Source organism: Brachyistius frenatus, unplaced genomic scaffold (genome assembly GCF_029030835.1).
Source record: "Brachyistius frenatus isolate BFR_SWC_R1_liver_20210118 unplaced genomic scaffold, ASM2903083v1 Contig_281, whole genome shotgun sequence".
NCBI classification, from domain to species: domain Eukaryota; kingdom Metazoa; phylum Chordata; class Actinopteri; family Embiotocidae; genus Brachyistius; species Brachyistius frenatus.
In genome coordinates this window covers 251,162-275,968 of record NW_027210880.1, presented here as the reverse complement: position 1 = coordinate 275,968, position 24,807 = coordinate 251,162, and the positions used below count along the sequence as shown (strand labels likewise).

At 47.4% G+C, this 24,807-nt stretch overlaps 3 protein-coding genes across 3 annotated transcripts; 2 read left to right on the top strand and 1 right to left on the bottom strand.

Annotated features, from left to right (window-relative positions):
• Nucleotides 1-2,279: 2,279 nt before the first annotated feature.
• LOC138634855 (sodium/calcium exchanger 1-like) lies at nucleotides 2,280-15,088 on the top strand. The gene is made up of 11 exons (XM_069722042.1): nucleotides 2,280-2,340; nucleotides 3,523-5,351; nucleotides 8,237-8,343; nucleotides 10,387-10,407; nucleotides 10,514-10,531; nucleotides 10,618-10,632; nucleotides 11,573-11,641; nucleotides 11,896-12,020; nucleotides 12,138-12,237; nucleotides 12,326-12,604; nucleotides 13,627-15,088. Exons 2-11 carry the CDS (start codon nucleotides 3,547-3,549, stop codon nucleotides 14,001-14,003), a joined length of 2,916 nt encoding a protein of 971 aa, XP_069578143.1. The 5' UTR covers nucleotides 2,280-2,340; nucleotides 3,523-3,546; the 3' UTR covers nucleotides 14,004-15,088.
• Nucleotides 15,089-16,422: 1,334 nt separating this feature from the next.
• Nucleotides 16,423-19,035, top strand: sde2 (SDE2 telomere maintenance homolog (S. pombe)). The gene is made up of 7 exons (XM_069722024.1): nucleotides 16,423-16,548; nucleotides 16,916-17,018; nucleotides 17,243-17,354; nucleotides 17,477-17,646; nucleotides 17,716-17,842; nucleotides 17,926-18,054; nucleotides 18,126-19,035. The coding sequence occupies exons 1-7, from the start codon at nucleotides 16,447-16,449 to the stop codon at nucleotides 18,748-18,750; spliced, it is 1,368 nt and encodes a 455-aa protein (XP_069578125.1). The 5' UTR covers nucleotides 16,423-16,446; the 3' UTR covers nucleotides 18,751-19,035.
• Nucleotides 19,036-19,077: 42 nt separating this feature from the next.
• On the bottom strand, nucleotides 19,078-24,617 carry mtif2 (mitochondrial translational initiation factor 2). Its single transcript, XM_069722023.1, is given in 15 exon segments — nucleotides 19,078-19,340; nucleotides 19,796-19,936; nucleotides 20,206-20,370; nucleotides 20,455-20,595; nucleotides 20,668-20,920; nucleotides 21,031-21,235; nucleotides 21,362-21,486; nucleotides 21,836-21,975; nucleotides 22,066-22,242; nucleotides 22,549-22,709; nucleotides 22,954-23,125; nucleotides 23,210-23,333; nucleotides 23,487-23,647; nucleotides 24,263-24,515; nucleotides 24,517-24,617. Coding segments are annotated over 15 exon segments (2,472 nt in total). The 5' UTR covers nucleotides 24,601-24,617; the 3' UTR covers nucleotides 19,078-19,170.
• Between the last annotated feature and the right edge of the window lie 190 nt (nucleotides 24,618-24,807).

Below are 24,807 nucleotides of genomic sequence, written 5' to 3'. Positions count from 1 at the left end.
AGAACCGACCCAGCAGGAGAAGACAGCTGTGTGTCTTGAACCAACGTCCAGGTGTGACAGTGTGTTTTAATGTTCTGGTGAAAGTTCGTCACTGCATCTAGTCTCTGCGGTGGAGTCCTCCACTCCTCCCTCCTCAGGACCTCGTGAGGACTGCAGGTCTCTGGGTGTCACCTTCTCAGTGTGGACAGTGTGTGTGTGTGTGTGTGTGATTGTGATTTTGTGTGTGTGTGTGTGTGTGTGTGTGGGGGGGGTGTGTCTCTTCTCAGCATTCCTGCCCGTTGTGGTCCGTCGGTGTCACCAGGCTGCCGTTAGCTGTCGGCCGTTATCTCCCACGTGTGGGCGGTGACGAGGAGCTTCTGGAGGGCCCCGGGCCCCGCAGAGCCTTGTATGGCCACGGCCCGCTGGGACGGCGCCGATAAGGAGCACATAGGCAGCGACGCGGCCATGTTTAGAACGCCGTGTGTGTTTCTGTTAAATTTAGAGCAGTTATCGGACGCAGCTCTCCATCCCGGACACACTCGGAGCTGCTGTTGCTGCATCGGGACTTCAGGTGAGTCCGGATTCACTCTGTTCATCCCTCTGCAGGTGGTTTAGTGTGCTGAGGAGGAGGAGGAGGAGGAGGAGGTCACTGATGGAGCAGGTGATGGTGTGGAGAGTCTGTCTGTTTGTAAACCTTCAATCTGATCAAGTTTCTGAGTCAGGCATCATTCCTGTACCTGACAGTGATTGGTTGGAGATGTGTGACGTCGGCTTGTTGTCAGCTCAGTCTGTTCTGTTCGAACGGAGAAAAATGACTCAACACATTCAGTTTGTCGCCAGTAATATTATTATTATTATGATTATATCAGACTCCGGTTCCTTCGTCTATCTCCTCATCTTCTTTTCACATTCTTTTTCTTCTTCTATGGTTTCTATGGTGGCAGCAGCCTGCCTCCACTTCCTTATTTAGTTCTGAATCCAGGAAGTTTTTTCACACTGCAGAAGAACCAAGCCACGGTTCTGGTTGATCCGGATCGAGAAACAGTTTGAAATCAGCAGAATGATTTTACGTTTCAAAAATGTTCATAAAAATCCTGAAACACATCTGACTCAGAGAAAAACGTTCCACTGATACTAATTCTACAATCTAGAGCTTCACAGGCGCTCTGACTGGTTGAGCGGCTGTCCATCAGCTGGTCCATAACCTGAACCCTCCCACTTCCTGTTTTAATATGTCAGGCTGTTAGTGCCTCAATATGGCACTGAAACACAGATGTTGAGCAGGTGTGACGGTCGTGTGACGCCGTGCCTGAAGGACGGCTGTTCTTCACACATGTTGGCGGTGACCTTCATGTGAACATGAAGGAGCGCTCGGCAAGACTCAGGTGTCAACCAGACCTTCGAGGGGAGCCCGCCGGTAAGCGTCTGGTGTCCGTGTCCCACGAGGCCCATCGGACCGAGCATGAAGAAATGACACGGACATATTTATTCTGTCCCGACACACTGTACGTTAATTGTAGTATGTCAAAAGTACCAGGATGTTCTCCTTCATCTGCCGTCTGCGAGTTAGCATGCTACTCTGGCTTTTCTGACCCACAATCCTCTGCAGCTGAAGATACGTCACATCAACTGAGACAGTTGGTGGCGCTAATGCTCCGCTCACAAAAGGAAGAAAAGGCATGAAAATAAAGTGTTCTCGTTCCAAATCGTATCCCTTTTCTTTTTACTACAAACGTCACGCTACGGATCGTGACGGATATGACTCAGAGGGTCAAAGGTCAAGCTGCATTTTCATGATGAAGTGGTCCCAGCTATATACGTACCACGTGCAACAGTACATCCTTTTTAATCGTAGCGGCAGTACGTACTAAAAGTCAAAATAATGCAGGGTCAGTTTGATTTGAATTAGTGCTGGAGGTCCAAACAGTTAAAACGATCCACTAACAGACAGAAAGTAAAGATGAAGAAGAAGAAGAGTTGTGTGTTGAATTGATGGATCGAGCTCAGTCTGACAGAACAGATGATTACCGTCATAACTGCAGGTCCCTGAGGGACGGTCATGTAAAAACAGATCTGGTGTCTCGTGTTGGGCGCTGAGGATCACATGTTGCTCTGAGTGTTGATGGAGAGAGGCGGAGATGGGCGGAGGGAGGTGGAGGTGGAGGCGGGTGGTGCTTCAGGGCTGCTGCTTCTGTTTCTCGTCTCCTCAGCGTCTGACAGACTCTCTCTGCCGGAGGAGAAGCAGACTGGTCGCTCTCCGGGTTTCTGCTCCACGATGAAAACGCTGCTCAGCTTTTTCTGGAGATTCTGATCTTTTACAACAACAACAAAAAAAAGAGTCCTGAAACGGTTTGAGTGACGGTAGGTTTCTGATTTATACCGACGCTTCTCTGCAGCAGTCTGATGATAATGTTGTTGTACATTTCAATACTATGATTGTGTGGAAGTACAGTTACAGTGTGTTTAATAGCAGAGGGATATTTTTATTATTATTTTATTGTTTAAAATTAATTACTTTTCAGGAACTCTGATATAAATCAGATCATTGATTTCCAACTATAAAAAATAAAAATTGTCTCTCTAAACTTAACTTCTAAATACAATCAGGAAATTATTTTTGTGCAGTTTTGGGTTTTAACAGTTTATCTTTTCATAAAAATCAGTCAGCTGACAGGACGTGACCTCAGTTTTAATGTTTAAAAACCACTTGTACGGTTTTTGATGTTTGTGTGACTCTCACATAAATGGTATTTGATAAGAACTGATCGTTTGTTTGTCAAATGATGCGACAAATCTGTGCCTGAAAATCTGTCAAAAAGCTGCAGAGAATTTTATCATGACAGTTTCACACACACCAGATTTTGTGTTTGTATTTCATTTCCCAGCATGCCTTCTGCCTTTGTAAACTTTGAGAATAAAGCAAATAAATTAAATTGGTCTAAGGCATGGGTCGAAATAGTATTTATTTTTTATAAAACATACAGTTTTCCAACATGAAACCAACTCAAAATCATAACTAATCCTGGAGCTAATTTATGGAGCCAACCTCTAGTGGCACTTGGTGGTATTGCAGTTCAAGGAAACCCCCCTCCCCCTCGTACAACAGAGTACGACATCCATCCTACTTGTCATTTCCTCCGTTGACACAAGTTTATCACATCACATGTGACCTGCCTCCATTTACATTCATGTTTTTAACACATCCAGGCGTGTCCAAGACATGCTACCTCCTAGTGGATGGGCGGGTGTATTACTGGGCTGGTCCCTGATGACTGCTGGGCTCTGTCACGTCGGTTAAAAGTTTCACCCCAGGTCAGGATTATCGTAGATTTGGACTAAACGTGAGTCAGGCTAATCTGAAACTGTGTCTTCAATAAATAATATTCACATTAAATGAGGTTGTCTCGTAGGTGGCCTCGAACTGAAAGAAACCCTCTAAGAGAAAATACATTTTAGGAGTAGTCTGAATTTGTTGCAGGGCTGTCGTCCAGTTTCAAACGTGATGAAAATACTCTTTTTGAGGACTCTTTCTGTGCCTTGCAGGTTTACGGGAGCTGAAGCTTCACCATGAACCGAGCCGGGACCTCGTCGCGGTTCTCCACCTGTCAGCTGCTTTTCTTAATGACTGTCATCTCAACAGAGTTTACATTTTCAGCAGCAGGAGGCTCTACTCTGACCCTCAAGTCCAACGACACGGTCCGCAACCACACCAAATGTGGGGGGAGCACCGAGTGCATCGAGGGTGTTATCCTGCCGGTGTGGAAGCCGCTCAACCCGGCCTTCCCCGACCGTATCGCCAGAGCCGCCATTTACTTTGTGGGGTTGGCGTACATGTTCCTGGGTGTCTCCATCATCGCCGATCGCTTCATGGCTTCCATTGAGGTCATCACTTCCCAGGAAAGACAGATCACCATCAAGAAACCCAACGGAGAGAAGATCACCACGACAGTGCGCATCTGGAACGAGACGGTGTCCAACCTGACCCTGATGGCGCTGGGTTCATCCGCCCCAGAAATCCTCCTGTCAGTCGTGGAAGTTTGTGGTCACAACTTCAATGCCGGTGAGCTCGGCCCCAACACCATCGTTGGGAGTGCCGCCTTCAACATGTTCGTCATCATCGGCCTGTGTGTGTCCGTCATCCCCGAAGGAGAGACCCGGAAGGTGAAGCACCTGCGGGTGTTCTTCATCACCGCCACCTGGAGCGTGTTTGCGTACACCTGGCTTTACCTGATCCTGGCTGTCATCTCTCCAGGTGTGGTTGAGATCTGGGAGGGGCTTGTCACGCTCTTCTTCTTCCCCATCTTTGTTGGATTAGCTTACGTGGCCGACCGTAGACTCCTGTTCTACAAATACATGTACAAACGGTACAGAGCCGGGAAGCAGAAAGGAATGATCATTGAAACTGAAGGTGAACCACAGCTTCCCTCGAAGGTCGACATCGAAATGGACGGCAAAATGCTCAACTCTTACGGAGAGGAGTTCGTGGACCGAGAAGCGGGGCTTGAGGTGAAGGAGCTGGAAGAGGAGGAGGCTCGCAGGGAGGTGGCGAGGATCCTGAAGGAGCTGAAGCAGAAGCACCCGGAGAAGGAGATGGAGCAGCTGATGGAGCTCGCCAATTACCAAGTTTTAACCCAACAACAGAAGAGCCGGGCCTTCTACCGCTGTCAGGCGACCCGCATCATGACAGGAGCAGGTAACATCCTGAAGAAGCACGCCGCTGACCAAGCCAAGAGAGCCACCCAGCATGACGTCTGCTCCGAGGCGTCGGCCAACACCTTCTCCTCCAAAGTATTCTTCGACCCAGGCACCTACCAGTGTCTGGAGAACTGCGGCAGTGTGGCGCTGAATGTCGTCCGTCGTGGCGGAGACCTAACGAGCATCGTCTCGGTGGATTACCAGACTGAAGACGGCACCGCAAACGCCGGCTCAGATTACCAGTTCACCGAAGGAACTGTTGTGTTCAAACCAGGCGAGAGCGAGAAGGAAATCCGTATCAACATTATCGATGACGATATCTTTGAGGAGGACGAACATTTCCTGGTTCACCTCAGCAATGTGAAAGTCGTAGTTGAGGAAGCGGGTTCAAACGGCCGCCAGGCGAACCACCTGGATGCCGTCGCAGGTTTAGGTTTGCCGTGCACAGCCACCGTCACCATCTTCGACGACGACCACGCTGGGATCTTTACGTTCGAGGAGCCCGTGGTGACCGTGAGCGAGAGCGTTGGGGTGATGGAGGTGAAGGTGAGCCGGACCTCGGGAGCTCGTGGTGTTGTGGTGGTGCCGTACAAAACCATCGAGGGGACGGCTAAAGGGGGCGGCGAGGACTTTGAGGACACACACGGAGTCCTGGAGTTTGAGAACGATGAGATCTTGTAAGTATAAATCTTCTTTACAAATCTCCAGTGCTGATTGTCATGAAATGAAAATAATGAAGTGTGTTCACAGTGTGTAAATAAAAGTGAACGCAGCTCCCAGGTCCAACAAGTACAGCCAAAGCCTTAAAGTGCAGTACCACTGAGGACCACTAGGGGCTGTCTCCAATAGACTCCCGACGAAAAAGCATCAAGTTCTCTCCTGAAATACAAAGTCAGTAAATGTTTTCCACAAGTCATCATGGTGTCATTAGATAAATTCCCTCCTTCTGATCAGTGTTCTGGTCCTTCTGGAAATAATTTATCATTCATTACATGTTAGGACTCTAACACAGATATGTTTGGGGGCAGGGCCGTTTGATTGACAGACCTGGCATGCAGTCAGGTTTTCCGCAGGAGAACTGAAACAGACTCCCTTACTGCCAGTTAATGACACCAGAGCCTTTCTGTTTCTATTCTATTCTATTCTATTCTATTCTATTCTATTCTATTCTATTCTATTCTATTCTATTCTATTCTATTCTATTCTATTCTATTCTATTTTCTAGGTTGGATGGGGGGGGGTGTTTGTTGGATGGTTGGATGTTGGATGGGTGGATGTCTGCTCACGGAGTCTTCAGAGATCATTGTGTTCAGTGCGACTGGTTTTCAGTCAGAGGTTCAGATGTCTGGCGTCGTGGCTCGCGATGTGTCAGCAGATAAACATCACGCCGCTCTCTTCCTTATTTGGCCGTCCTGTGTTCAGCAGGACGCTGCTCATCGTCGGCCCATAAAGCAGACAGATGCCTGCAGCCTGTTTCTGTCAGCCGTCGCCGGGGGAGGTCGCCGCTGGCCAGCCTTGCTGGCCGGCCGCCACGTCTCCAACCTCACCGTATTTTTTATCTGAGCAGCTGCCTGTTTCCCTCCACGGCGGACCGACTCTTGTAAAACGTGTCGTTCCAGCAGCTCCCCTAATCAGTGCTTTTATACTCACAGTAAATCACAGCCTCTGTGTTGTTCTTATGTGTCTCAGAGCAGATTTTCAGCCTCTTCCAACTCCTATTTATTGCAACATGGTGACAGGGTCCCTGCAAACCTGCCTGCACCCAACTGTCCCCATAAACCACCTGCTGGATCAAAGCAGGCTTCAGATCAGCTGCATGAACAGTTATCCAGATTAAATATTGATGGATTCTTCTGTGCTTTAAAAAAAAGTTCTCTTAATCAACATCACATTATTAGCAGTTATTTTCTACATATTTTTTATGATTCTTTTACCAAACTAAGAAATAGAATAATTACAAATGTATATGCTGTCAGCCTGTTACCCTATTAGCCCTTTAGCATGTTTGCCTTTCAGCTCTTTAGCCTGCTACCCTGTTGATGTTGCTCATGCTGCCTCGCTGCTTCAGTCTAATTGAAAGTTGGACACCGTTTAGTGTTAAAAACTGTTTTGTATTTTGATTTAAATACTTTTTCCGTTTCAGCTGCTGTGATCATAAAACAGGAGTTGATACAGTTTTGCATATTTACTGTAAAAAATTAAAGGCGTAGGTTTGTATAAATTGTCAAAAATGTAGTCATCGAAATAGGTTCTTTAAAAAATGTATTAACTTATTTTAAAAATGACAATGGTCTGACTCCTTGTGTCTGTGCTGTAAATCACTCTAGAAGTTAAACAAACATTAACATTTTTCTCTTTTTTATCGATTAAAACCACAGAACAGATCATGTCAGGAGAGAGCACACATTACCTCAAAACCTTTTATAAATAAATTTCACATTGAATTTGGATGTTTACTTCAGATTTTTAGCTGATTTATAGCAAACATCCAAAATGCTCAAAGTATCCTAAAACTGTGACATCGTAGAAAACATATTGTGTCCCTGAACCTCCAAACCATCAATCTGCTCATATTAAATAAACATGGAGTTTCCACGCTGCTGGCACACACACACACACACACACACACACACACACACACACACACACACACACACACACACACACACACACACACACACACACACACACACACACACACACACACACACACACACACACACCATGCAGCTTCCAACACTCAAAGGCAAAACTAACAAACGGGTGCAACAAACCTTCCAACTGTGTCATCATCGTGTTGGAATCATGACATCATCACTGATTGGCCGTCTCACATGTCGACTGACTTCTTACAGCGTAATGATAGAAACGGAGGCCTCTGAAGATCTCTGATACCACAGACTGTGTATAAAAGTGTTTGTCGCTTCCAGGTCTAAAAATTTAGTCCGATGCAGAAGTGCCTTAAGCTGCAATACCACCGAGCGCCACTAGAGGTCGGCTCCAAAAAGCCTCTGTCTCCATAGACTACCATTCAACTTCTCTCATGAAATACAAAGTCAATAAAATTTCTCCACCAGTTATCTCAGTGTTGTTAGTTAAAGTCGCTCCTTCTTATTAGTTTTCTGGTGGTCGATCTGAAAATAATCGCGTTATTAATTATAAAATAAACTTCAAAAGGACGTGTTTTTGGGGGCGTGTCTGTTTAATTGACAGGTCTGTCGTGCAGCATAACTTAATGATGTGACCTTAAATGCAGTAAAACGTTTCAGCCATGAACGTTCTGGTTAAATTCATGCCGTTAATGGTGTTTAACCGAGGACATTGTGGTTCCTTCTCCCGTATTTATTCACCTTTAACGACGTAAAGACAGTTTCATATTCACGACTGTTAAACTCTGCAGTTTGAGTCATAGGTGAAACAGGAAGTTGGCCTCATTCCAGGAAGTGTTTCTGTCCATGTTGATGTGTTGCTACTTCCTGCACCACGGCGTCTCTTCTCTCCGTCATGTCTCTGCTCACGCCTCCCTCTGCAACCGCTCCTTCTGCTTCTTCTTCTCTTTCAGCAAAACCATTCGGATCAATATAGTCGATGACGAGGAGTACGAGAAAAACAAGAACTTCTTCCTAGAGATTGGAGAGCTTCGGCTGCTGGAGATGAGTGAGAGGAAAGGTGGGGGCGTCGCCTTCCTGTGCCCTGACCCCGCCCCCATCACTAATGACCTTTGACCTCAGCCTCGTTCAGAATCTGACAGTTGAAGTCACGATGAACGTGCCCTTTAATCACGTGAACCCTCTCAGCGGCGCTCATCGTAACTTTAACCTCAGACTCTGAGATGAACTCGTCTCCCTGTTGCTATGGTGACTCCGACCTGTCAGTCTATGTGTGTGCTGGTGAACTAATGCATGACCCCTGACCTCTGAACCCCCACCCCCCACCCCGTCCACAGGAAGACGATAGCCGTTACAATAATTGACCATGACGAGTACGATAAGAAGGCCAGCTTCTACGTGGAGCTGCAGGAGCCGTGCTGGAACAGGAGGAAATGGACAGGTGCGAAGAGGCACCGTGACCTCTCGGATGACCTCTGACCTCTGACCTCTGACCTGTCTTTGTGTCTTTGTTCCGTTTGCTCTCGCTTCCGCTGCTCTGCTCCTCCCCCTTTCATGACTTGGTCAGTTGGCGTCCTGTTGGTAAGGACGGTCTAGAACTGGATATGCCGGGACAAGGTTAGGACAGATGTGGACAAGGCTAGGACAGGTTGGTTGGTTTAGCCCAGGTTGAGAAGGTTTAGATAAGATAACAGACTAGTTATGACCCGCTGACAGAGGTAAGGACAGACTGAAGGAGGCCTGGACTTGTTAAGGACGGTTGGATTTGTTTGACCTTCTGGACAGGTCTGGACAGGTTTGGGAGACAAAGGTCTAGGACACATTGGGGGGCTCGTTAGGATGTGTTGTATGTTGAAACCAGTTTGGGTAGACCAGGGTACTGTAGGACAGGTTAAGACAAACTGGGACAAGTTGAAGCAGGTCTGGACATTTGAGGACAATTGATGGGAAGTTTGAAGACATCTGAAGCGGTCCGGGCTGGTTGGGACAGACGAGGACACATCAGGACAGGTTAGGACCACCTGCGACAGGTCTGGACTTGTTATTGGACAGACATATTAAACTTTTATTCGACTGAATTTATTTCACATTTTTAGTTCAACTTTGCACCAAAATTAACATTAAAACCCTGAACAGACTAACAACAACCTACTAAACCATTAGACGCGTTCATGGACACGGTTTGTAACTGTCCACCAACATGTTTGTCCTGCTTCATGTTGATCAATGTGAAGTCCAGGTTAAGGACAGTTTGTCCAGATGAGGTAGATCAATAAGAGGGTGTTCCTGAACGCAGCACGGTGATGCACACGGAGCAGGAGGATCAACAACCTTCATGAGGAAGTATTCCAAGTGTCGTCTCTTGATCAAAATCAGCACCTGAGTTCAACACGTTTCTACGTCCACTGGTACGAGAACATTTGTTATTTCAGCGTGGACCTGAAACTGGAGCAGAGAAACATCAGATTTTAGGTCAAACTCTGGAAATGGTCAACAGAGACCCTTAGCTTCACTGTCCGAGACCGAAGAAGGTGCGTCAGGCCAGGAGACACCAAGTGTTTTTTTTGTTGGCATTGGTTCGTCCCCCAGAGTCAGTCTGTCAACACCGAGTTCAACTGGGACCTTCTGAGGCGTCTGAGGATTGTTAGCATTATTAGCTTGTGGTTAGCTTGAGATTAGCTGGGTTTTTTTTTTAGCTCAATTTGCTTTTTGTTAGCTTTGTTAGTAGGTGGTTATTGTTGTTAGCTGTTAACTTGAGTTTATCTGGGGGTTTTAAGCAAAAATAGCAATTTGTCAGCTTTGAAAGCTGAATGTTAGCATAGTTAGCTGTTGAGTTGAGTTTAGCTGGTTCTTAGGTGCTGATGTTGATCAAGAGACGACATTTGGAATACTTCCTCGTGAAGGTTGTTGATCCTCCTGCTCGTGTGCATCACTGTGCTGCATTCAGGAACACTCTCTGAACTTATTGATCGACCGTCATGTTCAAGCTGAAGAAACTCCAGATGATCAGTGTAATAAGTTGTGAGGATCTGAGCTCCTTCCATCATTTCACCTGCTCCTGTTTCTCTGCTTCACGTCTCTCTCGTCTGTTTCTTCTCTTCAGCTGTGTTGCTTCAGGAAGTCGGTAAGCTGGCTTCATTTCCTCTTTGTCTGTCGTAAAAACCACATTCATGCATTGTCTGGATTTTGGTGTTAATGACAAACTGACTTCATATTTTCTGCTCTTTCAGGTGGATTCGTAAAGACAGGTCGGTGAACTCAAACACTTTTTTAAAATAATTTCATTACTGTTGGATGAGCCTTCATTAATGCTTCCTGTCTGACTTTTCCACAGACCAACAGCAGTTTGGTAAGACTCCTCTTTGTGCCTTTATGTTGGCTTTAAGTGTTTGGATCATCAGCACTTTAACGTCACAGTGAAACGTCTCACCTGCCTCTCCTTTGTCACCAACACACCTGGAAATATGAAATGAACCAAAATATTCTGTCTGGATCCATGTGGGTTTACATCAGTCCACACGCTCACTGGTTTCAGCCTCTTCAGAGTCTCTTCAGTAACGGTTCCCAGCAGGAAATAGTTCACAACAGTTCTTCATTACAGGACTTAGAATTCCTGGAATATCCTGGAATTATAAAAAAGTTTCTTCCAGACATGTAAAGTCAGGGGACGTGATTATTTTTTGGGCCAAATATAATGGAGTTTGGTTTAATTTGAGTCTTAAACCAGTCCAAAACAAGCCCTAAATCCAGTCTTAAAAAACAGTCTTAGAACCAGTCTAAAACCAGTCCTAAAACCAGAATTAAATCAGTCCTAAAACAAGTCTTAAACAAGTCTTAAAACCAGTCTCAAAAACAGTCTAAAACTGGTCCGAAGTCCAGTTTTAAAATCTGTCCAAGACAAGTCCTAAGTCCATTCCAAAACCACTCAAAAAAACAGTTTAAAACCAGTCCTAAAATATTCCTGTAACCAGTTCCAAAATCAGTATAAAATCTAGTCCAGTGTTTAAACAGTTAAAAAAAAAACACTTTGTTTTCTCCTGAAAATGATGTAACCTGCTGCTGGCTGTAGCTTCGTATTTACTGCTGTCTCAGTCTCATCTGATCACTTGACTCGGCAGAACAGATTTACTGGATCAGAGTTCTACTGCAGTTCCTTCAGACTAACCTGCACCTGTTGGAAGTGAACACAGTGAAACATCACTCGGGTCTGGTTTATCTGAGCCCGTCACAGTGATGATTCTGGACTCTCTGGTTCTGGTTTTGGTTTTATTATTTGTCCACCTGTTCAGGTAGAGACGTCTACAGGAAGGTCCAGGGACGAGAGAACCCCGCCCCCTCTGCCATCATCAACATCACAGGTTTGTCCATTATCTGTATGTCTGTCTATCCAGCCATCATCCATCCATCCAACCATTTGTCCAACCATCCGACCATCCATCCAACCATCCATCCAACATCCAACCATCCAACATCTATCCATTCATCCGTCCGTCCATCCATCCACCCATCCATCCAACATCCATCCAACATCCATCCGTCCAAACATCCAACCAACCATCCAAACATCACCCATCCAACCGTCGATCCATCCAACCCCCTCCCCCTCTCTCAGAAGCAGGTGAGGATGTTTTGACAAAGAAGGAGGAGGAGGAGAGGAGGATCGCAGAGATGGGCCGACCGACGCTTGGCGAACACGTCAGACTGGAGGTGATCATCGAGGAGTCGTACGAGTTCAAGGTGGGAACAGTTTGTGTTTGGTAACCGTCATCGGGGTGGGCGGGGTTTGTGAAGTGGTCAGCGGATGGTCACAGGATGGTGGGCGGGGTTTAAAGATGGTTCCCGGCTGTGTTTCAGAGCACGGTGGATAAGCTGATTAAGAAGACCAACCTGGCTCTGCTGATCGGGACCAACAGCTGGAGGGAGCAGTTTGTGGAGGCCGTCACGGTCAACTCAGGTACATTTACCTGTGTCATGAGGACAGGTAGAAGAGCTGCTGATGGTCCCAGAGCTGTAAACATGACTCTTGTCTCTGTCCTCGCCAGGTGATGATGATGATGATGATGGTGAATGTGGGGAGGAGAAAATGCCCTCCTGTTTCGACTATGTCATGCACTTCCTCACCGTCTTCTGGAAGCTCCTGTTCGCCTTCGTCCCTCCCACCGACTACTGGAACGGCTGGCCCTGCTTTGTCATCTCTATCTCTGTCATCGGCCTGCTGACGGCCTTCATCGGAGACCTGGCGTCGCACTTCGGCTGCACCGTCGGCCTTAAAGACTCCGTCACTGCCGTGGTGTTTGTGGCGTTAGGCACTTCTGTTCCAGGTCTGACTCACACTTGGCTCACTTTATTTATTGAGACGTAGAATAAATACATTAAAATTCCACAAAAAAAAAAGTTTCATAAAAATAAACGCTCATTTTTAATTTGATGGCAGCAACACATTTTTAAAAGGTCACCTCTTCTTTTTACAACACTGTAAATGTTTGGGAACTGAGGAGACAAGTTTCTGGAGTTTTGAAAGTGAAATGTTGTCCCATTCTTGCCTGATATAGGAATTCAGCTGCTCAACAGTCCAAATGATTTTTTTGTTCAATGGGTTGACAACTTTTCAAGTATTTTGTTGAGCAGATCAGAGAAAAAAAACGTTCCCTTGTTTCAGAATCAAATTTTAATTCACACAAATTAACAATTTGGCAAAATGTTAATTATCTGACAACTCTTACTGGTTCAACACCTTTTTACATTTATGATGCTGCTAATTGTTACAAAAATTTACAAAAATTTTACTTTTATAAAAGTTTTATGTTTTTATTCCAAGTTTGTTTTATTGGTAACTCGTCTTACTAACTGAATTATCCTATTTTATATGTTTTTGTTTTTACCTTCTCCTGTAAAGCACTTCAAGCTCCATTCTATGTATGAAAGGAAATAAAGCATATTTTTATTGTTATTATAACTTTGTGCCTCCAACACTGCTGGTAACAACACTGTGAGGCAGCACTGTACAGGGAGGGTAATTCAGGCAGCAACCACTAGATGGCAGTGTGTTCAGTTCAGTAATTTTACTTGTGAGAGACAGATTGAACAAAAAACCCACTGATCGTCCATTTCCCATCATGCAACTGGACAATTTCTCTTCAGTAGAATCCCCCTGTTCGTTAAACAACTCCACACCTCCAGTTTAAAAAGTTTATAATGTTGTATGTCCTTACACTGATGACATCGCCATGACATCTTTAGAACTATCTTCACACTCAAGATGTTAACGCGTCAGTTAGTCTAAAATAAAACCCAACAGCAGGTGAACTTTGATCTCTAACTTCCCGTCTCTTCTCTCCGTCAGACACCTTTGCCAGTAAAGTATCAGCCATTCAGGACCAATATGCCGACGCGTCCATCGGCAACGTGACAGGAAGTAACGCCGTCAACGTCTTCCTGGGCATCGGCGTGGCCTGGTCCATCGCCGCTATCTACCACTACACCCAGGGCGAGGAGTTCCGGGTCGACCCAGGCACACTGGCCTTCTCCGTCACCCTCTTCACCATCTTTGCCTTCATCTGCATCGCCGTGCTCATCTACCGCCGCCGGCCCGAGATCGGCGGGGAGCTCGGCGGCCCGCGGGTCCCCAAGATCCTCACCACCAGCCTATTCTTCAGCCTGTGGTTGATGTATATCGTCTTCTCCTCGCTGGAGGCCTACTGCCACATAGAGGGCTTCTAATGGTTCTGCTCCGGGCCGGTCCAAACAGCTTGTAATGAGTTCTAATTGGTTCTGATGGATTATGTTTGTGCTGGTTCCTATCACATGTTTTTTTATCTGATAGTTTGAAAGAATTCTGAAGGTTCTAACGAGGTCCGACAGTTTCCTAAAGGTTCTGATGGACTGAGAGGTTATTTTAGGTTCTTTAAAGGTCTAACCGGTTCAGAACATGTTTGATGGGTTTTCAAAGGTTCTACAGCTTCTTCACAGTTCTGATGGACTTCTAATGTTTTCTTGGATAAACTTCTGACGGTCCTGCCGACCTCCTTTAATGTGTTATTTGTAGAAAGGTGTAGGTCGATGTTTAAAGGTTGTACCGGGTTCCTGACAGTTGTTGGATCTCTCAAGGTTTTGGAGGACGGATCAGTGCCGTGGCGGGTTGAATTCCTGTCACAGCTTGTTTTTAACAGATCTCTAAATATTCAAAGTGTGCCGTTCTTTCAGGTTATTTAAAGTTTTAAAAGGTTCAGAATGTCCTTGATGGGTTTCTAAAGGTTCCTGATGGATTTCTGAAGGTTCTAGGAACCCTGAAAACTCCAGAACCTCCTGTTTGACTGACTTTGGTGTCCATATTGGACGGTTCTCTGGCTGTCCAGTCCCGGTGACCGCCAACACTTGACTACCTTCATCCTCACAGACCTCCCGAACATGTAAAGACTTTTACCTTCATCACGAATCCTTCAGCGGAACCTTTCAAGCGATGTGTAAACTGTTTGAAGCTCCGCCCACAGCAGAGACCAGGAGCAGCTGTGATAATGAATGCTTCAGACTTCTGACAACCTGCAGGACTTTTGATGTTAGAGCAGCGATAGCGTTTCACCTCCATGAATATCTGCACTGATTTTGAATTGTAGTTAATTTTAAAGTTGTGAGTGAAGGCCGTCAGAGGTCCTTGTTGGATATAACTGTGTTTGTGTCTGATCTCTACGATCACAGGTTTAAAGTTCCACCTGTGAACAAAGATATTCTGTAATGTGATTGGTTGATGGATGATGTCAGCAGCAACTGTTGCTTCAGAGTGCAGTGTCTTTCCTTCAAGTATTAAAGTAGAGTGAGTGACACGTCGTCTTCAATGTTTGTTCATCTCTCCTCTCTGATTGGCCCACAGAAACAGATCATTAAGTCTTCCTGGACCAAATGGACCATCAATCATTTCGTCAGTTTCCATCAAGAGCTTCGAAAACTATTTTCTGAAACATGACAGATAAAAGTCCGAAACTGTAAATCAAACAGGACAGACAGGTTTCATGTTTGTTTACTGATTCAAACAAGTTTTAAAATATTTTACAGAACAGCTTTTTTAAAGGGTTAAAGCTCTGCGGCGTGACAAGTTAAAGCTCTGTATGTTGTCCAAAATATATAACAAATGTCATACTATATAGTATGTCGTCCAAAATGTGAAAAAAATGTCATACTATAGTATGTTGTCCAAAAGTCATGAAAACGTCATACTAAATATTACTGATAAATATTACTGATAGAGAGCAATAGGTCTGTAATCCCATATCGATTTGTTCAGATTGACGATTTTAAAGGAAATAAAACTTGGTAGAGTTCTTTAAAGTTTCAGATTTGATTTAAACATTAAGTTTATCGTCATCCTGTCACAGCTTGTTTTTAACAGATCCTTAATGTTTAAATCAAATCTGAAACTTTAAAGAACTCTACCAACTTTGAATCCTTCTGGCTGCGTGTCACTTCCACAGCCAGGCGGCGCCGATCTGACTTGACGTGCTGACGTCAGAATAGATCAGACCTGTATTTCGTCATCCAAGGTGGGTTCTCATGACCTCGCACCTTTCTGGGTGAAAACATTGACATTGCGTTGCATTGACCACAACGCAGATTCGTGGGAAGTTGTGACTTTTCTCCAAACCTCTGCTTTAAACTAGCCGGTTTAAATAATAATGCTATGCCCGAAATAATTGTTGTGTAGTTAGTTGCACCAACAATGACGTAAAGAACTTTTATGTCCGATTTGTTTGTCTGTCTTGTCCTAAAAAAAATGATCCTGATAGCAGGGTTCTCACTCTAAAGAAGGAAAGACTGAAGGGACTAAGGAGGGATCAAATTAAACTGTTTTATATATCCAGCATGTTATATGGCAGGTGGAGTGGAAATATAAAACCTAGACATAGAGCTGCTATTTTAAGTCACTTTGATCCGGTGGTTTACAACGGATTGGTTTTGTAACGCTACTTTATTTTTTAAAAATATTTTATATAATTTATATAAATATATAATTTATATAATATTTTATATTGAAGTCGAAGGAGAGAGTCGTTTGTTTCCCCCAAAAGGGGGCGGGGACGTTTCCGAAGGCCAAAGTTCCCGGATGTGCCGGTCTGATCTATCCCCCAGCAGAGGAGAGCAGCGCATGCGCACCCTTCGTCGTGACGCCAACATGGAGGTGTTTGTGGTCGCTCCGAGCGTGAGGTTCTGTAACGCGGTGTTTCCCGTTGGTTCTGCGGTCAGAGACGTTCTGGAACGGTTCGTCCAGCAGCAGGTGAGTAGCGGCACCGGGCCGAGGAAGAAAACACACCGTACCCGGTTTAAATTGAGCCCGGAGTCACGGTTAGCCGACGTGCTAATGTTCGCTAACAACCGCTGACACCAAAGGCTACTACGGAAAAACAAACAAGCAAACAAACGGTCTGCTCTGTACGGTAAACCGGATTCAACAGCAGGAGATGACCTCAAAAGGTTGAAAAGAGATTAATAATCGATATAAATGTGCCGATACGTCAGAGAGACGGTGAACATCAGCGGGACATTTATTTTACAGGACGAGTCTACTTCCGGAAACGTTGTCGATTTCCTGTTTGTGTTGGTTCCATTTTCCCCAATGTGTGTGTGTGTGTGTTTCCTGTCAGGACTTCTACGTGGTCAAAAACGGTCGACTGTCGGATCTGGAGGATCCCCTGCAGCATGGAGCCGTCTATCACCTGGAGCCCCGCCTCTGTGGAGGGAAAGGAGGTCAGTTCCCACTGTTTTTAAAGATGGCTGACAGCAAGAACGTGATCAGCGTACACCAAGCAGCCGCAACAGTCCGACACCGTCAAGAAAGCTATGTGACGTTCAAGGGGTGGGGGCGAGAGGAAGTGGTGGACGTGGCGGCCAACTTTGTTTACAATCTGTGTTCCTGCTGATTTGTTGATTGACAGATTGATTGACGGATTGATTGACGGATTGTGTTCCAGGGTTCGGCTCGATGCTGCGAGCGCTCGGCGCTCAGATCGAGAAGACGACGAACCGAGAGGCGTGCAGAGATCTGAGCGGACGACGCCTCAGAGACGTCAACCACGAGAAAGAGTAAGAGCGTCTTCAGAGAGCCGAGGTTACGCCGCGGAATAACCACCTGAAGAGCTGCTGTTCGTCACCGTGGACGTGTAGAAACGTGCCGCTGACGCTCTTCTTCTTCTTCTGTGGTGCAGGATGGCGGAGTGGCTGAAGAAGCAGGCGGAGCGCGAGGCGGAGAAGGAGCAGCGGCGGCTGGAGCGTCTGCAGAGGAAGCTGACGGAGCCCAAACATCAGTTCACCGACCCGCACTACCAGCAGCAGTGCCACGACCTGTCCGAGAGGCTCGAGGACTCCGTGCTCAAAGGTCCGCCCCCTTCTTTACGCTGGTCATGTGACCCGACCGGGCGTTTCACTAACGGCAGGTGTGTTGCAGGTCTGCAGGCGTCCTCCGGTGGACAGGTGAAGGTGGACGACGTCTCTGCAGCCAAGAGACCGAACTGGGATCAGAGCGGGCAGCCGGCCACCAAGAGGACGAAGAAGACGGCGGCGGCTGGCTTCTGGTCGGTTTCTGTTGCCGGGGAAACAAATGGCTTGTTGTCACGTGTACTTTTTCTGTTGTTTGAACCTGACATCATGGTTACAGGACTGGGGTGGACGAGCTGCTGAGCTCAGAGGACGACGAGGAGGATCAAGAGTCTCCGTCCACGTCCAGCTGCGGAGCCACTGCTGTTACCATGACGACACAGGAGGAGGAGCCTGAGCCGGGCAGCAGGTAAAGACCAGGAAAGACCAGATCCACAGATCCATGTCTACATTTTGTCTGATGAAGGTTGTCTCTTCCAGCTCGTCCTCAGCTGGTCCAACAGTCAGACCTGCAGCGGTCCAGAAGCCCCCACAAAGAGACCAGAACCCCACAAAGAGAAACCAGAACCCCACAAAGAGAAACCAGAAGCCCCCAGAGACAGCAGACCAGAAGTCCCCAGAGACAGGAGACCAGAAGCCCCCAGAGACAGGAGACCAGAAGCCCCCAGAGACAGGAGACCAGAAATCCCCAGAGACAGGAGACCAGAAGCCCTCAGAGACAGGAGACCAGAAATCCCCAGAGACAGGAGACCAGAAGCCCTCAGAGACAGGAGACCAGAAGCCTTCAGAGACAGGAGACCAGAAGCCCCCAGAGACAGCAGACCAGAAGTCCCCAGAGACAGCAGACCAGAAGTCCCCAGAGACAGCAGACCAGAAATCCCCAGAGACAGCAGACCAGAACCTGGATGTGTCCTCTGTGTCCTCAGTCCAGCAGCTGGAGTCTCTGGGTCTGGACATCCTGAAGGAGGAACTGATGTCTCGGGGGTTGAAGTGCGGGGGGACGCTGTCAGAGCGCGCCGCCCGGCTCTTCTCCGTCAGAGGACTGAGTCCTGATCAGATCGACCCGGCGTTGCTCGCCAAACCGGCCAAAACCCGCAGGAAGTGAAGCGGGTCAGGAGGCTGTTTTTAAATGCTCCGGTACTCAAGGTCCACTTCCTGTCCTGCTCAGCGGAGGAAGACGGTGAGATGTGGTCGAGTCCTCTGCAGGAAGTGGACCTCGAGTTCAGATTGATCCATATTCTTCTATTATTGGCTGATTGATTCACAGGACGTGGTTTTAAATCGATCGACGGCTGCGACATCACCGTGTTTTTGTTTTTTTGACGATTTGGTCCATCAGAACGAAGAGTTTTGGAATGTTTGAACTGATTAAAAGTTTCATAAGTCTGAACACTTTGCTTGATTTTTCGCTTCTAAATGATGAAACTGGATGAAACGTTGGCTCGATTTATTATCAACAATAATACTTAAATAATCTGGTTAACGTTCAGTTCAGGCTCCGCCGGCAGCGGAGCATGATGGGACATCAGAAGCCGGGATCCCAGGAAGTGACCTGCGGCTCCTTCTGCTCCTCGAAACACACTATGACATCACCGGCTCTGAAGTCCACGTCGCCGTCCGCCGACAATCCGCACTCCATCCCGGTCCGCACCGTCTGGACCTCGTCTTTGTGGTGCTTCAGCGCTGCCAGAGAACCTGAGAATGTCAGGAGAACCTCAGTGTCGTCACGGCAACATCATAAAATAGAAACTGATGATGTAATCAAACGACAAACAGCTGCAGGTGATCAGTACCGCCGGTTCCACTGATCCAGAACAGGAATGTCAGGAGAACGTCGGCTGTTTGGATCCTGAGCTGTTCGTCTTTTTGATTAATTATTAATTATTTCAGCTGATAACTGATCGAACCTGCAGCCCAATCAAGTATTACATTACATTTAGCTGACGCTTTTATCCAAAGCGACTTACAATAAGTGCATTTCAACCAAGTTGTATTCAAAGAACGCAAAGACGAGTTCTGGTTCTGAACACCTTTATGTTTGAGATGTTCTTCGTGGCTCTAACATTGGGGTTTCATAGATTAACCTTAAATAAATCAATCAGATTGATTGGTTCGGGTCCAGGACCAGGGTTCAGTGCGGTCTCACTCACCCTCCCAGATGCTGTCCCGTCCTCGGATCAGTCTGAACTTGAGTTGCCGGTCCAGCTGGCCTTTCTGGACCCGGCAGCCAGCCACAGGAACCTTCTTCTTCCCCACGGAAACGTCGAACATGGCGAGGACCGTTGCCTCACCTGGACCAGAGGGGGAGGGGCCAACAGGTGAGACGGACAGAGGGAGCGGTTTGTTAGACAGGACAGGTGCATCAACAGATGATTCTGACTGAACGTTACCTGTCGAGAGAAATGTGTCTTCATGTCGTCGTACTTTACTGATCGACTTCTACCTTCGCACTGTTCATCGGTCTCGGAAACCAATTAATCAAACTGCCTGCAGTGAACAGGTGACCTCAGAGGACGGACTACGGGGTCAGAGGTCAGATCGAGTGATGAACGTGACTCACCGACGATGTTGTGGGAGATGCGCGCCGGCAGCTTGCCGCTGAGCTCCTCCTTCAGCTGCTCGATGAGTTTGTAGATGATGGCGTGCAGTCGCAGCGGGACGCTTCTCTTCGCCGCCAGCTGCTGCAGCGGGCGGCTCGCCGCCACGTTGAAGCCGTAGATGGAACCTGAAGACCAGAAGAGTTTCGCTGAAAGTCTTTACCGCTCTAAACCCACCGACCCGGTTGTGACCGCCGACCCGGCGCGCCTACCTCCGAACGTTTCAGCCATGTTGATGTCGTTTTCGGAGACGTCTCCGATCCCGAAGTGGACGACCTCCAGCTGACACTGCTCCTGCGCGTCGTAGCTGTCCAGGATGTTCAGGATGGTTTCCACCGAGCCGTCCACGTCACCTGGAGGTCAAAGGTCAGACATGAGGATGATATCGGTGAGAGGAGCCGATCGGAGGCGGGCAGTGTGCGTACCTTTGATGATGAGCGGCAGGCTCGGCTGGCCGCTCTGCATCTTCTCGCTGGGTCTCTGGGAGAACCGGGTCTTGTTGGCCCGGTACAGAGCCGCCTTCCTCTGCCTCCAGCTCAGGTGAGTCAACCCCTCCCTGTCCCTGTGGTACTCATCCAGGTGCACCTTCTGTTTGAGCTCGATGGCGCTCTGCTCCTCCTGCAGCTTTTGCTGCTCCTCCTCGTAAGTCCTCCACTCCACCACCTCCCTCGCTCGCTGCTGCAGGAGCACAAAACAGCAGGGGAGTCACCCAGAGCGCTCACAGGCTTTTATTCTGAAGGCCATGTGACCAGGTCAGCTGGTCAGGGGTCAGAGAGGTCAGCGCTCACCTCAGACTCGACCTCCAGGATGGTCTCTCCAGCCGACGGCAGTTCCTTCCAGCCAACCACCTCCACCGCTGCGCTTGGCTCCGCCTTCGTCACCACCTGGCCATTCTCATCAAACAGGAAGCGGACTTTAGCCCAACACTTCCCCGCAACCAGGACACACCCTCGCTTCAGCGTCCCCCGCTGGACGATGGCTGTCGTTACAGGACTGAGGAGACACCACTGGTTATGCTAACTATATTGGAAACACTGGGAGAACCAGAGTTACGTTCTAGACCAGATTGATTGGTTCAGACTCAGAGAACCAGAGTTACGTATCGCCTGGTTGACTCACCCTTTGCCTTTGTCCGTTCGGCTCTCGATGACGAGTCCCTCCACGGGGCCGCTGGGCTCCGCCTTCAGCTCCAAAACCTCCGCCAACGCCACCGTTGCCTCAGTCAGAGCCAGCAGGTTGTCACCCTAGAAACCGCCACGATGAAATCATCAGTTTACAACGAGATCAGCAATTTAACAAATTTAATACTTTGTTTATTTCTCCTCCAGCTTAGTGACTGAGTTTATTTCTCTGAATACATTTCATTTATCGACATGCCTGTGATCATCAGCTCCGTTACACTGAACAAACAATAAATCTCCTGTGTGCAATGCATTGTGGGAGGACAGATGCCATCAACAGCACTAAGCACACTGCAGAATAAAAACCTGAGCGCCCGTCTGTGGTTTGAATTTCAGGCTCTTTATTTCTCTACTTATTCATCATCAGTTCACATTCGTTTCTCTACTTATTGATTGTTGATAATCAGTTCACCTTGAGGGCCGAGATGTGAATCGCCTGAACGTCTCCGCCGAACTCCTCGCAGACGATGTCGTGAGCGAGCAGCTCCTGTTTGACTCTCTGAGGGTCGGCCTGAGGCTTATCACACTTATTCACCGCCACGATCACCGGCACTGAAACACAGTAGAAACAGTCAAAACAGAAGGAAAAACAATAGATTTGGTTTTCAGCCCTCAGCTGTGACTGGCAGGTGCAGCTCCCACCTCCGGCCCTCCTGGCGTGCTCGACCGACTCAACCGTCTGGTTCATGACGCCGTCGTCGGCCGCCACCACCAGAATCACGATGTCGGTGGCGTTGGCTCCGCGGGCTCTCATGGAGGAGAAGGCTGCGTGACCCGGGGTGTCCAGGAAAGTGATCCTCTCACCCGACTGCAGCTGGACTGGAGAAAAGAACCCCGAGGAAAAACTTTATCGTCAACACAAACCAACACGATGACGGACGTGATCTAAAATATGAAGAAATTATGTTTCACTAAAGATCAATGAAAAACACAGAGCCTGCAGCAGATAATCAATAAATGAATCAGCTTCTCAGAAGATAATCTTTCCTCGGTGATCAGAGGAAACATGTTTTCTCGTGACACCTTTCAGACCGAATGATCAGCTGATCGTCTCTGTTTACCGTCTGCTTGTTGTTGTTCGTGACCTGCTGTGTCGATAAATTTCATACAGGTGAGTGTTGTTACCCAGAAAGGCTCCGATGTGCTGCGTGATCCCTCCCGCCTCCGTTGACACGATCTGGCTCTTCCTCAGACTGTCCAGCAGGGTGGTCTTACCGTGGTCCACGTGACCCATGATGGTGACCACAGGGGGGCGAAACACCAGGAGGGCTGGGTCTGCCGGCGGTCTGAGGTCAAAGGTCACAGAAAGCTTTATCCTCAGGTCAAACCACAAAGAGTCACGAAGTCAAGAAAAGTTTGTAAAAGTCTACTGCAGATATTTAAGACATTCTGATTGGCCGGTGTGTCGTTGCTGTGATTGGCCGGTGTGTCGTTGCTGTGATTGGCCGGTGTGTCGTTGCTGTGATTGGCCGGTGTGCGATCGTTAGGGGTGTACTTGAATGGTTTGTTTGGAGTCAGACTTCCCGTTACCTCCTGTAGACGTCTCGGTTTGGTCGCTCTCTGGTCGCGCTCAGTTTGGCCCACCGGAACTTCATCCCTGATCGGGTCACCACCTCCTTAATCCACCGCTCCTCCAGAACCGAGTCCAGTTCCAGAGAGTCCAGATCCACTGAGGTGTTCAGCAGAGCCTCCAACACGTGATCTGAAACAGAAAACTTTATTGATCAGAAAACTTTATCGATCAGAAACAGAAAACTTTAGTGATCAGACGTCTGTTGTTTCTTACCGAAGTCTTTGTCCATGGCCTCGGCCAGTGCTGCCACGGTCATCCCCTGTCTGATCTCCACTTCCTGTTTGTCCACTTTGGATTTGACCTTCTGGCTCTTCTGATTTTTCCTTTGACCTTTCCCCTGCACACACAACTTATTATTTGTTTCCTGTTTCCTGTTCACATTTGATCGGATCAATAAAACACAAAACGTCTGACCAAATAAACGCCGCGACTCGTAAACTTACCAAAGAAAAGTTTACGCTTTAATGTTGACGTCGTTACTCGGTCTCACCTGTTTGAGGGCGAAGTTCCTGTTCTGTTGACAGGTGAGCAGAGGGGCGGAGCTCCGGGCAGGACGGAGGAGGGGCGGAGACAGGAAGTGGCTGAGGAGTGCGGGGTCTGTGTGGATGAGCCTCCGGGCTCCCCGCATCACTGATGACATCACATTCATCCCTGCAGACAGACAGGTGGACAGAAGTGTTTCCTGTTCCTGATCAATAGCTGATGTTTCTGATCAAACTGTGAAATTTTAAAACATGAAAGAAAAAAAAAAAAAAAAAAAATCAGCTTATTTACATTAAAATGTTACATTTCATAAACACTGCTGAGAGATGATTGGTGTGATCACACAGGTGCCGAATTCACATGAAATATCAAACAAATCTAAAGGGGAAGTTCCATTTTCCTTTAAAAGGGCTGAAAGTACAAAAATGATAAAAATGCCTTTTTTGTAAATAAGGTTCGGCACGCAGTCAATCAGAGCGGACGAAGGGAACCAGGATAAATGGAGATATCCACGTAAACAAAGGTACTGGGTTTATTAAACAGACGCCGAACGAGAGACTTAATAATTCTGACAAATATATAAACTTATATAATAAAAAAAATGCGCCCATTAAACATGAATTTAAACCGGATTTGGTTCAACTAACCGCCGCACAAGTAGAGAATATGTGAAGAAACAGTATAAACAAGGTCTGTGGTGAATTATAATTAAAGGCGGATTGGAACCAGAACCGAACATTTCATAAATAGCCCAAATGTCCGTTTGTTCCGGTGAGATTTTACCTGCCGGCGCTACGATGCAACATTTTTCAGTGAAGTCTGGTGCATCGCTCCGAGCACCACGTGGACGGAAGTTCGTCTCTTTCCCTGATCGCACGGTACCGCAGGCGGCTGCACCACACAAGCTGAGCCGAATCTCCGGTTCCGTTTGTTCCGTTACCTGAAACACGGCAGCTTCTCTTCTCAGCTCATCCCGGAACTCAAACTTCACCGTGAAGAACACTCGCAACAGGGAGCCGCCATGACAGTCAGCTAAACAGGCCCGGGCGGACGCGGACAGCGCCCCCTGCTGGTCCGGAGGGAACCCGCTTCTGCGTGTTTATTCCACAGTGTTGACACATCACGCAGAACCGTCTGATTCAGAACTGAAACAGAAGACTGTACTGTCTCCGTCTGTTCCTTCAGCTCTCAGCAGTGACCTCATGAACTTCTTCACGAATAAAACTGTCAGGAAAAATTCAACTCCAGCTGTGTGTCAGAAGTGTCGTCAGTCAGTTACCTGGTTTATATACAGACGGGTCCTCTGAGCAAACTGCAATAATGACGTC

What these genes read in the sequence shown, in the direction of transcription:
- LOC138634855 (XM_069722042.1), top strand. Translation starts at nt 3,547, where the DNA reads ATGAACCGAGCCGGGACCTCGTCGCGGTTCTCCACCTGTCAGCTGCTT. An exon ending in TTTGAGAACGATGAGATCTT is followed by an intron (nt 5,352 to 8,236) that starts GTAAGTATAAAT and finishes CTTCTCTTTCAG; the next exon opens with CAAAACCATTCGGATCAATA. An exon ending in TGCCATCATCAACATCACAG is followed by an intron (nt 11,642 to 11,895) that starts GTTTGTCCATTA and finishes CCCCTCTCTCAG; the next exon opens with AAGCAGGTGAGGATGTTTTG.
- sde2 (XM_069722024.1), top strand. Translation starts at nt 16,447, where the DNA reads ATGGAGGTGTTTGTGGTCGCTCCGAGCGTGAGGTTCTGTAACGCGGTG. An exon ending in GACGTCAACCACGAGAAAGA is followed by an intron (nt 17,355 to 17,476) that starts GTAAGAGCGTCT and finishes TCTGTGGTGCAG; the next exon opens with GATGGCGGAGTGGCTGAAGA. An exon ending in CGAGGACTCCGTGCTCAAAG is followed by an intron (nt 17,647 to 17,715) that starts GTCCGCCCCCTT and finishes GGTGTGTTGCAG; the next exon opens with GTCTGCAGGCGTCCTCCGGT.